This window comes from Hyperolius riggenbachi, chromosome 3 (genome assembly GCF_040937935.1).
Source record: "Hyperolius riggenbachi isolate aHypRig1 chromosome 3, aHypRig1.pri, whole genome shotgun sequence".
Lineage (NCBI taxonomy): Eukaryota > Metazoa > Chordata > Amphibia > Anura > Hyperoliidae > Hyperolius > Hyperolius riggenbachi.
Window position 1 is genome coordinate 240,503,646 of NC_090648.1, and position 14,357 is coordinate 240,518,002.

Consider the following 14,357-nt stretch of genomic DNA (forward strand, 5'->3'; position numbering starts at 1 on the left):
TAAAAGACTTACATGTAAAGGGAATCCTAGTGATTCCCTATCTAGACGACTTATTAGTAGTAGCAGACTCATATCAACAAGCGGAAGAAGACACAAAGAGAGTACTAGATCAACTACAGACTCTCGGGTGGATTATAAATTGGGAAAAGTCGGTGCTACCGCCGAAGTCAAGGATACAGTTTCTAGGAGTTGTGATAGACTCAGAAAAGAGAAGACTGTATTTAACAGAAGAAAAAAATGGCAAAACTAAAGAATATAATACAGGACTGTATAAGAAACCCAGTTCTGACAATAAGAGAAGTCATGAGAATACTAGGTTTTCTGACGTCAACATCTCCTGCCATCCAATGGGCACTGTTACACACGAGAGCTCCAGAGTTGGATGATGGAAGTCTGGAACAAGAAGCAGGAAGATTTAGAAAGGGAAGTGAGATGTCCAGACACAATACTAAACTCATTAGAGTGGTGGATGTCGGAAAAGATCCTAACAGAAGGAAGATTATGGACAATACCAGCACAAAGATGCATTACCACGGATGCAAGTCTCCTAGGATGGGGAGCCCATTTAGAGGGGAAGATATTTCAGGGTCTCTGGTCAAAGCTAATAAGAGATCAGTCATCAAATTACAGAGAGCTAAGAGCAGTGAGAGAAGTACTAGTACAGGCGGTACAGTTACTGAAGGGGCAACATGTTCAACTAAGAACAGACAATACCACGACAGTGGCCTACATAAATCGTCAGGGGGGGAACAAGATCAAGAAAACTTCTAGACCTGACGATGGAAATTCTATTGATAGCGGAAGAGCACTTCCTCTCGTTCACAGCAGTCCACTTGAAGGGATCTTTGAACACCATGGCGGATTTCCTGAGCAGACACAGACTATCAAATTCAGAGATGGAGATATCCAACAAGGTCTTCAGGAATCTGGTCAAGAGATGGGGCCGACCTCAGCTCGACATCTTTGCAAACAGAGCAAATACAAAATGCAAGAGGTTCTATTCCCTAAATCCAAGGGAGGGAGCAGAGGCGGTGGATGCGCTCAGTCAGAGATGGACATTCAGGAAGGCATATGCGTTTCCACCAATCCAGCTAATACCTCGGGTTTTGCAAAAGTTAAGGCAGACCAGAGCAACATTGATCATGATAACTCCAGATTGGCCGGGGAGGAGCTGGTATCCGATTCTCCTGAAGATGAGACTAGAGGGTCCGATAAAATTGCCTCACAGAAGGATACTATCTCAGGTAGAGAGAGGAAGTATAAGTTACATACCAAATCTAAACCTGTGTGCCTGGCTTCTGAGAGGTCTCCTTTAAGAAAGAGAGGTGTCTCAGAGAGCGTTATCAGTACCCTCCTCGACTGTAGAAAGAAGGTAACTAGGAAAATATATTTAAAGTACTGGAAGACTTTCAATTTGTGGAAAGAAGAGTCAGGATTTTCCGGAGAGACAATACCAACCGTATTAGAATTTTTACAGGACGGTGTGGAGAAAAACATTGCCCTCAGTACCTTGAAGGTACAGGTCACAGCGATATCTACCTATTTAGATCAAAAATTAGCAAATGACCCCCTGATCATACAGCTTTTTAGATCCATAGAAAGAAGAAAACCTATAATTAATAAAAAGATTCCGAGTTGGGATCTCTCTTTGGTATTAAGCGTCTTAAAGGGAGACCAATTTGAGCCAGTATCAGAAATTCCATTAAGACAATTAACAATGAAGATTATTTTTCTCGTAGCAATTACTTCAGCCAGGAGAGTGAGCGAACTGGAAGCCTTATGTTGTGATGAACCCTTTTGTCTCATATTTAATGATAGGGTGATATTAAAAACGTGAAGAGTTCCTTCCTAAGGTCGCTACGAACTTTCATAGATCCCAGGAAATCGTATTACCTTCCTTCAACGAAGAACCAACCTTAGACGTTAGGAGGTGTCTCATTGCTTATTTGGACAGAGTAGCAGACTTTAGGAAATCAAGATCTCTATTTATCAATTCATCAGGAGCTACTAAGGGCATGAGGATGTCAAAAAGAACTATAGGCAAGTGGATAAGACTGTGTATAGAGGAGGCCTATAGGTTGACAGGATCTACTTTACTAGGTGCAGTTAGGGCTCATTCAACTAGGGCAGCTGCTACATCATGGGCCTACAGAGCGGGTGCTACGCCAGAAGAAATTTGTAGAGCCGCTACGTGGACAAGTATGAGCACCTTTTCAAGACATTACAGGGTGAATCTGATGACTGCAAGACAACAATCCTTTGGGAGAAAAGTTCTGCAGGCAGTCGGCCCACCCTAGAATTGGTAAGATTTCTTGCTCATCTTCTCATGGTGGACCTGTCCTGGAGGTTACTGGAAAAACCAGTGTTACCTGGTAACATCCTTTTTAGTAACCTCCAGGACAGGTTCGTAACCCACCCGGATGACGGGATATATGTATAGATAAATGTGTATAATATGAATATGCCTCTAACGGTTAACAGTTCTTATAGTGGACTGGTGATGGAGGGGTTGGCTTAAAATTTATAGAGTGCTCTAATTTGGACGTTTCCTGTTCCTGGGAGGAGCCTATGTCGTCTCATGGTGGACCTGTCCTGGAGGTTACTAAAAAGGATGTTACCAGGTAACTAACACTGGTTTCTTTTCATTTTCTCATGTTACAATAAGCATACCTGTGATCTGCTTCCATATTTTGGCTAGATAGTGTACTGTTAAGGGCTCTGTCTCTGACACGGGAGACCTGGGTTCAAATCTCGCTCTTACTGTTCATTAAGCCTGCACCTAATCAGTGAGCAGACCTTGGGCAAGTCGCCCTAACACTGCTACTGCCTATACTGCCTATAGAGCTCATCCTAGTGACTGTAGCTCTGGCACTTTGAGTCTGTAAGGAGAAAAGCACAATATAAATGTTCTGTGTCCTATCTTCATATTTAGTACAATTTGGTAGAATAAAGGTTCCTCTATCCTGCCATGGCATTAACTTTTTTTTTTTTTTCTAAAATATTACAGAAAGGTGGGAAAAAAAATCAAAGAAAGACTTCATAACCAGCTCTGCTGAAATACCTTTTTATAATGAAAGTGGTAGCATTGTTGTATTGTAGCTTACTGCCACATACTTTGCAGATCCAGCTGTAGTGCAGATCCTATTCATAGCAGACGAAAGTGGCCACAGAATGCATTACTACAAAATATGGCAGGATGGACTTCATTGTGCTGCATATCACACTGCTCTGGTGTGAATCTACAACAAAATACATGAAAAAGGTCTGTATCTGTAGTTTCAGGTGCATTGCAGAGTACAACAGTTCACTCAGTGCTGCATCTGGACATTGCTAGACCTCTGGGTTGTAGGAGGAGGTGAGGCGATGTCCGCCGGGTGCTGACCAAAATAAGCAGAGTAATGGAAAAAGTATGGCAACTTGCGTTATTATTGGAGCCGAAGGTCTCGCAAACGGGATCGTGGCTCCATCATTGGGCCGATCAATGAACTCTCTGCTTCTCAGCGAAGTGCAGTGATTGGCCTAATTATGGAGCCATGGTCTTGGCTGTGATTACATCGGCCCCCAATAATAACACAAGTTGCCATTCTTCTTCCCCAGCCAGCAGAGGAAGAGCCTGCACAGTGGAGAAGGCAGGAGAAGACACAGCACAGGAACTTGTGTTCATAGCAATATAAGCACTCCCCTAAAAATAAACCCTGGTCCATCTTTTGGAGCCAAAATTAATATAGAACACTCTTATTTTTCGGGGTAACGCGTTCATTTTTACTAAAATGCTCAATGAGTAAATTTGTTTAGTTGCTAACAACTTTCTACACGAGGACTGTACTCAGGCCCGCCGATCTCTTCCTCTCTGCCGCCTATACGATGATGCATCATCGTATAGGCAGAGAGGAAGAGACCGGTGGCGAGAGAGCAGCGCTTGGAACGCAGGGAGGTATGTTGTTTACAGCGCTTCCTCCCTGGCTGCTGCTGCGCTCTGCATCTGAGGGGGGAGCACAAAGGGCGGCCCAGAAGAGGAGGTCCCCCGGGGAGCACGGAGGTCGGGCTGCCCTCCCCCCGGCTCCCCCCTCCATTATGGGGGACAGCTACCTATCTAACCTACCCTGGGGGGCACCTACCTAATCTAACCTACCCTGGGGGGCACCTACCTAATCTAACCTACCCTGGGGGGCACCAACCTAATCTAACCTACGATGGGGGGCACCTACCTAATCTAACCTACACTGGGGGGCACCTACTTAATCTAACCTACACTGGGGGCACCTACTTAATCTAACCTACGCTGGGGGGCAGCTACCTAATCAAACCTACACTGGGGGGCACCTACTTAATCTAACCTACACTGGGGGGCAGCTACCTAATCTAACCTATACTGGGGGGCAGCTACCTAATCTAACCTACACTGGGGGGCACCTACCTAATCTAACCTACACTGGGGGGCACCTACCTAATCTAACCTACACTGGGGGGCACCTACCTAATCTAACCTACACTGGGGGGCACCTACCTAATCTAACCTACACTGGGGGGCACCTACTTAATCTAACCTACACTGGGGGGCACCTACTTAATCTAACCTACACTGGGGGGCACCTACTTAATCTAACCTACGCTGGGGGGCAGCTAGCTAATCTAACCTATACTGGGGGGCAGCTAGCTAATCTAACCTATACTGGGGGGGCAGCTACCTAATCTAACCTATACTGGGGGGCAGCTACCCATCTAACCTATACTGGGGGGCACCTACCTATCTAACCTATGCTGGGGGGCAACTATTCTGGCTACCTATATTAGAGGCACCCACCTAGCTAACCTGTACTGGGGTACCTACCTAACTAATTTATACCGGGGGCGCCTGCCTATCTAACCTATACTGGGGGCAACTATACTGGCTACCTATACTGGAGGCACCTACCTGCCTAACCTATAGCGGGGGCAACTATACTGGCTCACCTATGCCTGGCTACCTATACTGGGGTACCTATTCTTGGCTACTTATACTGGGGGGACCTATACTAAGTGCAAATAGACCTGGCTAACCTATACTGCGGGCACCCATACCTTGCTTGGGGGGCGCAATTTTTACACACTCGCCCTGGGTGCATTTTAGCCTAGAAACTGCACTGACTGTACTAATTCTCAGTGAAAACTTGGCATTGATTGTGTGTGATAAATGGACGGCATATGTTCCTAGCACCTATGCACCAGCCTGCTGCTCAAAACCTCTAGAAAGCTCAGGTGAAATCTATGTATATTTAGCTCATTCTGGGAAAGGTACATACACATGTGCAAAGATCCCTTAGGTGACAGAGATGAAAATGTTTTGTCTCATTTTTCTATAGTGTGAGGTTTCAGTAACTCTTGAGTGTTTACTGCTTCTATACAAAAGAGGTATAATTTTTTTGCTGTCTCCCTCACTGTTTGGACCGATTTACTCACTTCCTGTCTGGATGGGAACTTGGGGAGATTCTTCAGGATGAAGACTTAATTTAAAACCCAAAAGAGGTTTTAACTTTTCCACACTATGTACACGTACTATGTCCTTATTACTTGTTTACCAGATAAAAATAAATAATTGATTTTTAGATTTTATGCCGGACAGTTACTCTTTAATGTGCAAACTAGTGGGTTTAAAATCTGCAAACCTTGAATGGAGTAAGACCAATATCTCTGAAAGAATCAATAACTTCTGTATCTATAGTTGTATGTAAGTATTTGCTTGTTTAATTACGGTACACTGACTTTTCACAGGGTGAACACTTTGGAACAGTGGAAGCCACTGAAGCATTTTTTGCTATGACCAGGTTATTCCAGTCAAATGATGTAAGTGATTCATACTGTGTATTTGTATGATTTAGCTATACAAACATGCATACCCTTTAATGCCCAAATACAAGAAAAAGCTAGCTGTGAACCCTGTAAACCTTGATGAAGCCTGTTCTCATTATTCTTACTCCCATATATATCTCTGAATAGATAAATGTATTTGTAGCTGGAATATGTGTAAAAACAATTTTGTCTAGTCATACCCCCTGATCAAACATGCAGCAGATCCGGGGTTCCAGACATTTTTTGTCAAATCTGACAAGATTAGTTGCATGCTTGTTTCTGGTGTGTATGGTAGCATGATTTTATCATTGCTAAGAATGAAAGCAGACCTGAAGACTTGCATGACACTAAACTGATGGCAATGTTGTATACTATACAGTCCTTTCTCTTCAGGAGGACAGTAAAGAAGTTAGTTTGTGAAAGTACTAGTTCAGAAGCCCAACCACACTTCTCACACTTTTTCAACCGTTCTCCAATGACCGTAGCAATAACTACATCCACACTATTCGGCCAATTAAAACGCATCAAGTTGTAGAGGGTGCTGTGTTTGGAGATCTGTTCCTTATGAGGTTTCCAAGTTGGTCACCTCAACCATGCTAGCTCCTTGAATTCATCTCCAGGTTATTTTAATATGAAAGGACTTTAGTCTGTTTTGCCCTGACTGTCTGTATATGTATAGGCCCCTTTTCCACTTGAGCGAAATATGCAGTGTTTCCCAGCATCTGAGTCGCACAGGGAAACGCAGCCTATTCCAGCAATAGCATGCCATCCAAATCGCATGCTGGTGTGATTTTGGATGGCATGCAGCAGTTTTTAGTTTAACGCATCCGAACCCTTGGCATGCCATAGCTACAGGGATCTGAATGTGTACTTGCCTATCTGCAAGTGCCGGCGTGTGTCCCGCAAGATGCACACCAGCTCAGTGGAAACCAGCCCTTATAGCAGACTGTGTTCCCATGTGTACTTATTACACCTATAACTGTGCAGTTTTACATCGGCAGCAGTTACATTTGTATTAATGAAATACTTTTTGCTTTTTCAGCAAACGTTGCGAAGAATGTGTTACCTAACTATCAAGGAGATGGCTAATATCTCAGAGGATGTCATCATTGTTACAAGCAGGTACATATGGAAACTGCCTTAAATACACGTATTGGCTATTAAAGCGGAACTGTTAAGGCCTTCAAAAACAGTTTCACTACCCTGGGGCTTCCCGTCCTGTCCGGCGCCGGTCCTCCGTTCTTCCACAGCCAGCTCGTTTTGTTACCGTCGACTTGTAAGTCAACGGCAACTGCGCCTGCGCTCCCCGGGCTACGCAAAGCTTTCTTTGTGTTCCAGCCCACAATAGCGTCCTGCACCCCCCCCCCCCCCCCACACACAAATATTGGTGTACACTCCCGGTGCCTGTGCTGATACTTTACCTGAAGTCTTCTTCCTCATTTGCACCTCATGTGGTTGCGGGTGTATTGCACATAGGTCATCTGTAAAAAAAAAATGTCCTGTCAGGAGTTTTCTGAGCTTTGTCAGTAGAAAATGTTTTCCGAGGTTGGCAACACTAAGCTCATCAGATACTGCAGACTTAAATTCATGTGTCTCTGCTACAACTGGTGGCAGAAATGACGTGAATATACTGTAGGCAGGTGACAAGTGATTTTAAAGGGAATAAAACTAAAAGATTCCCAACTTCTCTTACTACAACTCTCTTGTAGTGGGGGGGGGGGGGGGGGGGGGGATTGAGACTTGTGGAGCTTAAAGGGATGTGGGTTGTAGGGTGAGTGGAAGGAGTTGCAGGCTTGTTTGTGAGCATGCTCAGTATCTCGGTGGCTTTTGCGTATGTAAATTTCCACATCTTTGCAGTAGACCCGGAGTTGGGAATTGCCTTGAATAACGTAGGGAAGATAGACTATAAATATTCTGTGCGTACGTAAGTTTATATTAGCATGTAAAGTCTCACAATTGAGAAAAGAGGTTTAAATATTATAATACTTTCACTGGTTGCTGCTGGCTTATTATAGATGGCTAAGTATTTTGATCTTTGACATTTCGGCTTCATTTGAAATTTCTCTTTCTGCTATGATTAATGGAAGCATTTATTATTTGTATCAGATGTCTCATTACAAACAAAAACGCTGTTGCTTTCCAGCAGGGATGTCTAGTGGTAGTTATTGAATTAACCTTTTGGATAATTTAATTTTGGCAGTCTGACCAAGGACATGACTGGGAAAGAAGACGTTTATAGAGGGCCAGCCATCCGTGCGCTTTGCAGGATAACTGACGTAAGTGATCCACCAGGCCAGAGGCGATCACCCTGCTATCTTTAGTCATGGCAGAAAATGCTGCCTGGGAGAAGTTACATCATGAATGGAAATTGCTTTCAGTGCAGTCATAACAATGTGTAATAATTGAGAATTGTGTCTGAGCAGTATCACACATTTTGTTTTATGAGGTTTTCTTTTTACATGATACTAATTAAAACAAATGAATCCCCCTTTTTGCTTTCTGTGACAGGCCACAATGCTGCAAGCCATTGAGAGGTACATAAAACAAGCAATCGTGGATAAAGTTCCAAGTGTTTCTAGTTCTGCACTGGTCTCTTCTCTGGTATGTAACTAACTATATAGCCAGATGTATGACCTTTCTAATTTGTCTATCTTTAAATATATGCTTTTTTTTTTTTTTTTTTTTTTTTTTCAGGCAGTTTTACAATCAGTTTTCTCAGCACATTAGCATAGCAATTAGCATTCTGGCCTTGCAACACTAGAGTTCTGGGGTTCCGGACCTAGATTTAGTCTGTATGTTCTTAATAGGTTTGTGTGGGTTTCCACTAAGCACTGCTTTTATAACATCCCAAATACAAACTTACGGTTAGTTTGTGCCTCACAGAATAGTCTGGTGATAGAGATATTAGACCATAACTATAGTAGAGATTTAGATTGGGCGCTCCCCTGAAGGACAAACAGCCACTGGACTATATACTCTGTAAAGTGCTTTTGAAGCGGTCAGCACTATTTAACTACATGAGAAGCATACATTTTAGAATAAAGTAAACCGCTGCTATAACATCTGCCATGTTTCCTTGCTGGAGGAGCAGGAGCTTTGTGCCCCCCACCACCGCCACTGCCCTAAGGAACACAATTATGCACTGAGTAAAAGTTTATCTCGGATCCACCTTAAAGCTATAAGTTCGCATAGATGTACATGTGAGTTCACTTGCAAATTCCTTTGAATGTTTTCCACAATTAATTTGCGTCGCACTATTGGAAACCTAGCCTAACGCTTTAACTTGATGCGGTAATGTATACGCATTGCTATAGCAACGCGTGCCCTTTTTTTCCCTAGTGTTTTTTTCCAGTGTCATATCCGCTCTAAGGGCCTGTTTCCACTACACGCAGATTGGATGCAGAAAAACTGACTCCAATGAATTCCTATGGGCCTGTTTCCACTAAACGCAATTTTTCTAATGCAGATTTTCCCATAGGCATTTATTGGAGTCAGTTTTTCTGCATCCAATCTGCTTCCAATCTGCGTGTATTGGAAACAGGCCCTTAGGTAGGATGCATAGATTTTGTTTTAAATTGTACATGCAATCTCCTCTCCTTTTTGCACTCTGGGTAATTTGGAGGGGTTGTCTCTGCTGATTAGGGAGTGGTTGTGGATAGATTACCCACACCTCCCACCTCTTACTTACTCTGCTTTTTAAGAGTGAGCTGCCCAGAGCTTTGGTTGGCAGCTGCTTAAGCCAACATGCTATCATACTGTTACTTGTGATAAATTACAATGTACTGTTTTTAATGCACTTTAGCACTTAGCACCTTGTACGTTTAGCACTTTTTGTTCCCCTGATGAAGGTCCCCATTTATAGAGGGGCCGAAACATGTTAGGTTGTTAATGTAGGGGGGTATTTTGTATGTATCAGTGCTGTGAGAAGAGTGAATTTTATTCCTTGCAATGTAAGCTGAGGATATTACCATTCATTAGTATCATCTTCCACTGTTTTGGTACCAAACTAGTATTCGTCAGCAGCGCTACTATGTTTTTATCTTTGATTCTTCATTTAAAAGTTTTATTTTTCCTCTTTCAAGGCTAATCTGTGTTTAAAGGGATACTGTAGGGGGGTCGGGGAAAAATGAGCTGAACTTACCCGGGGCTTCTAATGGTCCCCCGCAGACATCCTGTGTTGGCGCAGCCGCTCACCGATGCTCCGGCCCCGCCTCCGGTTCACTTCTGGAATTTCTGACTTTAAAGTCAGAAAACCACTGCGCCTGTGTTGCCGTGTCCTCGATCCCACTGATGTCATCAAGAGCGCACAGCGCAGGCCCAGTATGGTCTTTGTCTGCGCAGTACACTCCTGGTGACATCAGCGGGAGCGAGGACACGGCAACGCAGGCGCAGTGGTTTTCTGACTTTAAAGTCAGAAATTCCAGAAGTGAACCGGAGGCGGGGCCGGAGCATTGGGGAGTGGCTGCGCCAACACAGGATGTCTGCGGGGGACCATTAGAAGCCCCGGGTAAGTTCAGCTCATTTTCCCCCCGACCCCCCCCTACAGTATCCCTTTAAATAGAAGCAATTTGCAGCCAGGCAGGAAATTGCTCCTAAAAGGCTATTGCCAAATCCCCCACTGCTGTCATGTTGGAAAAAGTGACTGGGCACTGGCCTGCCCTAAAAGAAACTAGTCTATGCTCATGGGGGGCGCAAACAACAATTTATCATATGGGATATCTAGAAGGATAGACCATAAACCAAGTGTTTTGTGGCTGCTTCCCCCCCCCCCCCCCCTTACTCCACTTATCAAATCTGCAAAATGCCATATGCCTTACTAGCCTCAATTCATTGTTTCATGTCTTACCTCCTTAATAGCCAATACATTGGCCTCGATTCACTAACCGGCGCTAAGCAGGTTAGGAGGCCTTAATAGTTTATGGGCACAAACCACAGCGTTAGGCGGTTTGCACCTACAGGACCATCCACATCGCGCGCAGCGCGGCTGGACAGTAATAGTGCGCGCTGCGCACCCGCTGCCCTGTAGGGTGCAACGAAAACAGCGTATCGGGTGACCCCCGAAGCTTTCAGGGGCACCCGATGCGCCGTCTTTTACAGGGCAGCGGATGCGACGATAATGTCGCACCGCGCGCTTTTACTGTCCAGCCGCGCTGCGCGCGATGTGGGTAGTCTTGTGGGCGATGTAGCTTTGCGCTGCTATTAATGCGCGCAAAGCTATATTTCGGGCATTAAGTGGCTTTTCACTCTGCCGCTAACACTTAGCGCCAGTTAGTGAATCAAGCCCATTGTACCCTGTTCATTTTTTGGATGTACAGTACAGACCAAAAGTTTGGACACACCTTCTCATTCAAAGAGTTTTCTTTATTTTCATCCCTATGAACATTGTAGATTCACACTGAAGGCATCCAAACTATGAATCAGAAACGTTTATTTCGCCAAGTACAATGGGGGTTGTACCCGGAATTATTTTTGGCTCATACAGGGTCGGTGATGGTACAAACACATGAATTAACACATGTGGAAGTATAGTACATAACCAAAAAGTGTGAAACTGAAAATGTCATTCTAGGTTCTTCAAAGTAGCCACCTTTTTACTTTTGATTACTGCTTTGCCACACTCTTGGCATTCTCTTGATGGGCTTCAAGAGGTAGTCACCTGAAATGGTCTTTCAACAGTCTTGAAGGAGTTCCCAGAGATGCTTAGCACTTGTTGGCCCTTTTGCCTTCACTCTGCAGTCCAGCTCACCCCAAACCATGGCGCAGCAGCCCATCACTCTCCTTCCTCGTCAAATAGCCCCTACACAGCCTGGAGGTGTGTTTGGGGTCATTGTCCTGCTGAAAAATAAATGATGGTCCAACTAAACGCAAACCGGATGGAATAGCATGGCGCTGCAAGATGCTGTGGTAGCCATGCTGGTTCAGTATGCCTTCAATTTTGAATAAGTCCCCAACAGTGTCACCAGTAAAGCACCCCCACACCATCACACCTCTTCCTCCATGCTTCACGGTGGGAACCAGGCATGTAGAGTTCACCGTTCACCTTTTCTGCATCACAGAAAATCTCAAATTTGGACTCCTCAGACCAAAGCACAGATTTCCACTGGTCTAAAGTCCTTTCCTTGTGTTCTTTAGCCCAAACAAGTCTCTTCTGCTTGTTGCCTGTCCTTAGCAGTGGTGTCCTAGCAGATATTCTACCATGAAGGCCTGATTCACACAGTCTCCTCTTAACAGTTGTTCTAGAGATGTCTGCTGCTAGAACTCTGTGTGGCATTGACCTGGTCTCTAATCTGAGCTGCTGTTAACCTGCGATTTCTGAGGCTGGTGACTCGGATGAACTTATCCTCTGCAGCAGGAGTGACTCTTGGTCTTCCTTTCCTGGGGCGGTCCGCATGTGAGACAGTTTCTTTGTAGCGTTTGATGGTTTTTGAGACTGCACTTGGGGACACCTTTTTTTTTAAAGTTTTTCCCACATTTTCGGACTGACTGACCATCATCTCTTAAAGAGAACCCGAGGTGGGTTTGAAGAATATTATCAGCATACAGAGGCTGGATCTGCCTATACAGCCCAGCCTCTGTTGCTATCCCAAACCCCCCTGAGGTCCCCCTGCACTCTGCATTCCCTCATAAATCACAGCCACGCTGCTGACAAACAGCTTGTCAGAGCTGGCTGTGTTTATCTCTATAGTGTCAGTCTGCTGCTATCCCCGCCTCCTGCAGAACTCCAGTCCCCGCCTGCATCCCTTCCCTCCCTGCTGATTGGAGGGAAGGGACGGGGGCAGGGACCGGAGCTATGCAGGAGGCGGGGGAGCAGCTGAGACTGACACTACAGATGTAAACACAGCCTCACAGCATGGCTGTGATTTGAGTGATTGCAGAGTGCAGGGGGACCTTAGTGGGGTTTGGGATAGCAACAGAGGCTGGGCTGTATAGGCAGATCCAGCCTCTGTATGCAGATAACATTCTTTAAACACACCTCGGGTTCTCTTTAAAGTAATGATGGCCGCTCGTTTTTCTTTACTTAGCTGCTTTTTTTCTTGCCATAATACAAATTCTAACAGTCTATTCAGTAGGACTATCAGCTGTGTATCCATCTGACTTCTCCACAACGCAACTGATGGACCCAACCCCATTTTATAAGGCAAGAAATCCCACTTATTAAACCTGACAGGGCACACCTGTGGAGTGAAAACCATTTCAGGTGACTACCTCTTGAAGCTCATCAAGAGAATGCCAAGAATGTGCAAAGCAGTAATCAAAGCAAAAGGTGGCTGCTTAGAAGAACCTAGAATATGACATCTTTTCAGTTGTTCCACACTTTTTGGTTATGTACTATACTTCCACATGTGTTACTTCATAGTTTGGATGCCTTCAGTGTGAATCTACAATGTTCATAGTCATGAAAATAAAGAAAACTCTTTGAATGAGGTGTGTCTAAACGTTTGGTCTGTACTGTATATCATTTTTGGACTGAAAGTCCAAGTGTATTGACCATCTCTATTGTGAAATATTACCTTTGATGTTGATATATCACTGTACATGCTATCTGCTGCTTTTTCAATATGCTGTACCTGACAATTTGTTCATGTATCTCCTGACCTTTTGAACAATAAACTTTTTTTCTTGGTTAAAAAAACAAACAAACTACACATACTTAACACACGTATTAAAGCAAACGTATGATGGGAAGGTGTAAAATCTGGATACACATTAGTGGGAAGCCTCTGAATGGTCCAGGAGCTTCCCAGTCTGGCCACACTCCTGGCTGTGAACAAGTACATCTGAACTGAGCATGTTTAATGTCCATGCCTGCCCAGTAGAGTATTGCCCCCTCTAGTATACCTGTTAATTTTGTTAACACCATAGCAGCTGAAACTGATTAACATAACCCTCTGCAACGTAAGTTTCATTGACTTGATAACCCACTGTACTCTGATTTTTAAAGTGCCTCTTTACACCATTTCAATAGCTTATTAAAATAAATAAACACCGGTAAACTTGTTGTGTGCTGCCGGACATGGCAAATTCACAGCTATGTAATGCATCATCCCCCTATTTATTGAGCATTTTCTGTCTTGGCACTAGAGTAACTTGGCAGAACAGGAAAGAGTGGTGGTGGAGAAATAGTGTGGACTAAGAACAAGACCTGGCCTTTTACATTTTGTAGTCCTTGCACTGTCGCAGTTTATTTTGAAATAACATCTTTGTGCTTCATCTTTTTAGCATATGATGAAAATCAGCTACGATGTGGTGAAACGATGGATTAATGAGGCACAGGAAGCTGCTTCTAGTGACAACATCATGGTTCAGGTATACATATGCAGTTGATATCAGCTGATGTACATGTGCAAATGAACCTGTGTGTGTATGTATGTATGTATGTATGTATATGTATATGTATGTGTATATGTATGTATCTCTGCAGGCACAGCACCTGTTGCTCCCAACACTACGTAGTGTGTGAAAAGTTTGTGCAGTGCTGAAGTGAAACGACTTGAGAAAGTGATATCAAAGGGCTTCTAACAGCATCA

The 14,357-nt window shown here is 44.1% G+C and overlaps 1 protein-coding gene across 1 annotated transcript in view; it reads left to right on the forward strand.

Annotated features, from left to right (window-relative positions):
• COPG2 (COPI coat complex subunit gamma 2) overlaps positions 1-14,357 on the forward strand; it is a 75,645-nt gene that overhangs the window by 14,713 nt on the left and 46,575 nt on the right. Inside the window, 5 exon segments of the mRNA XM_068276029.1 lie at positions 5,752-5,823; positions 6,872-6,951; positions 8,030-8,105; positions 8,338-8,430; positions 14,050-14,136. Of these exon segments, the coding sequence (XP_068132130.1) occupies positions 5,752-5,823; positions 6,872-6,951; positions 8,030-8,105; positions 8,338-8,430; positions 14,050-14,136 (408 nt within the window).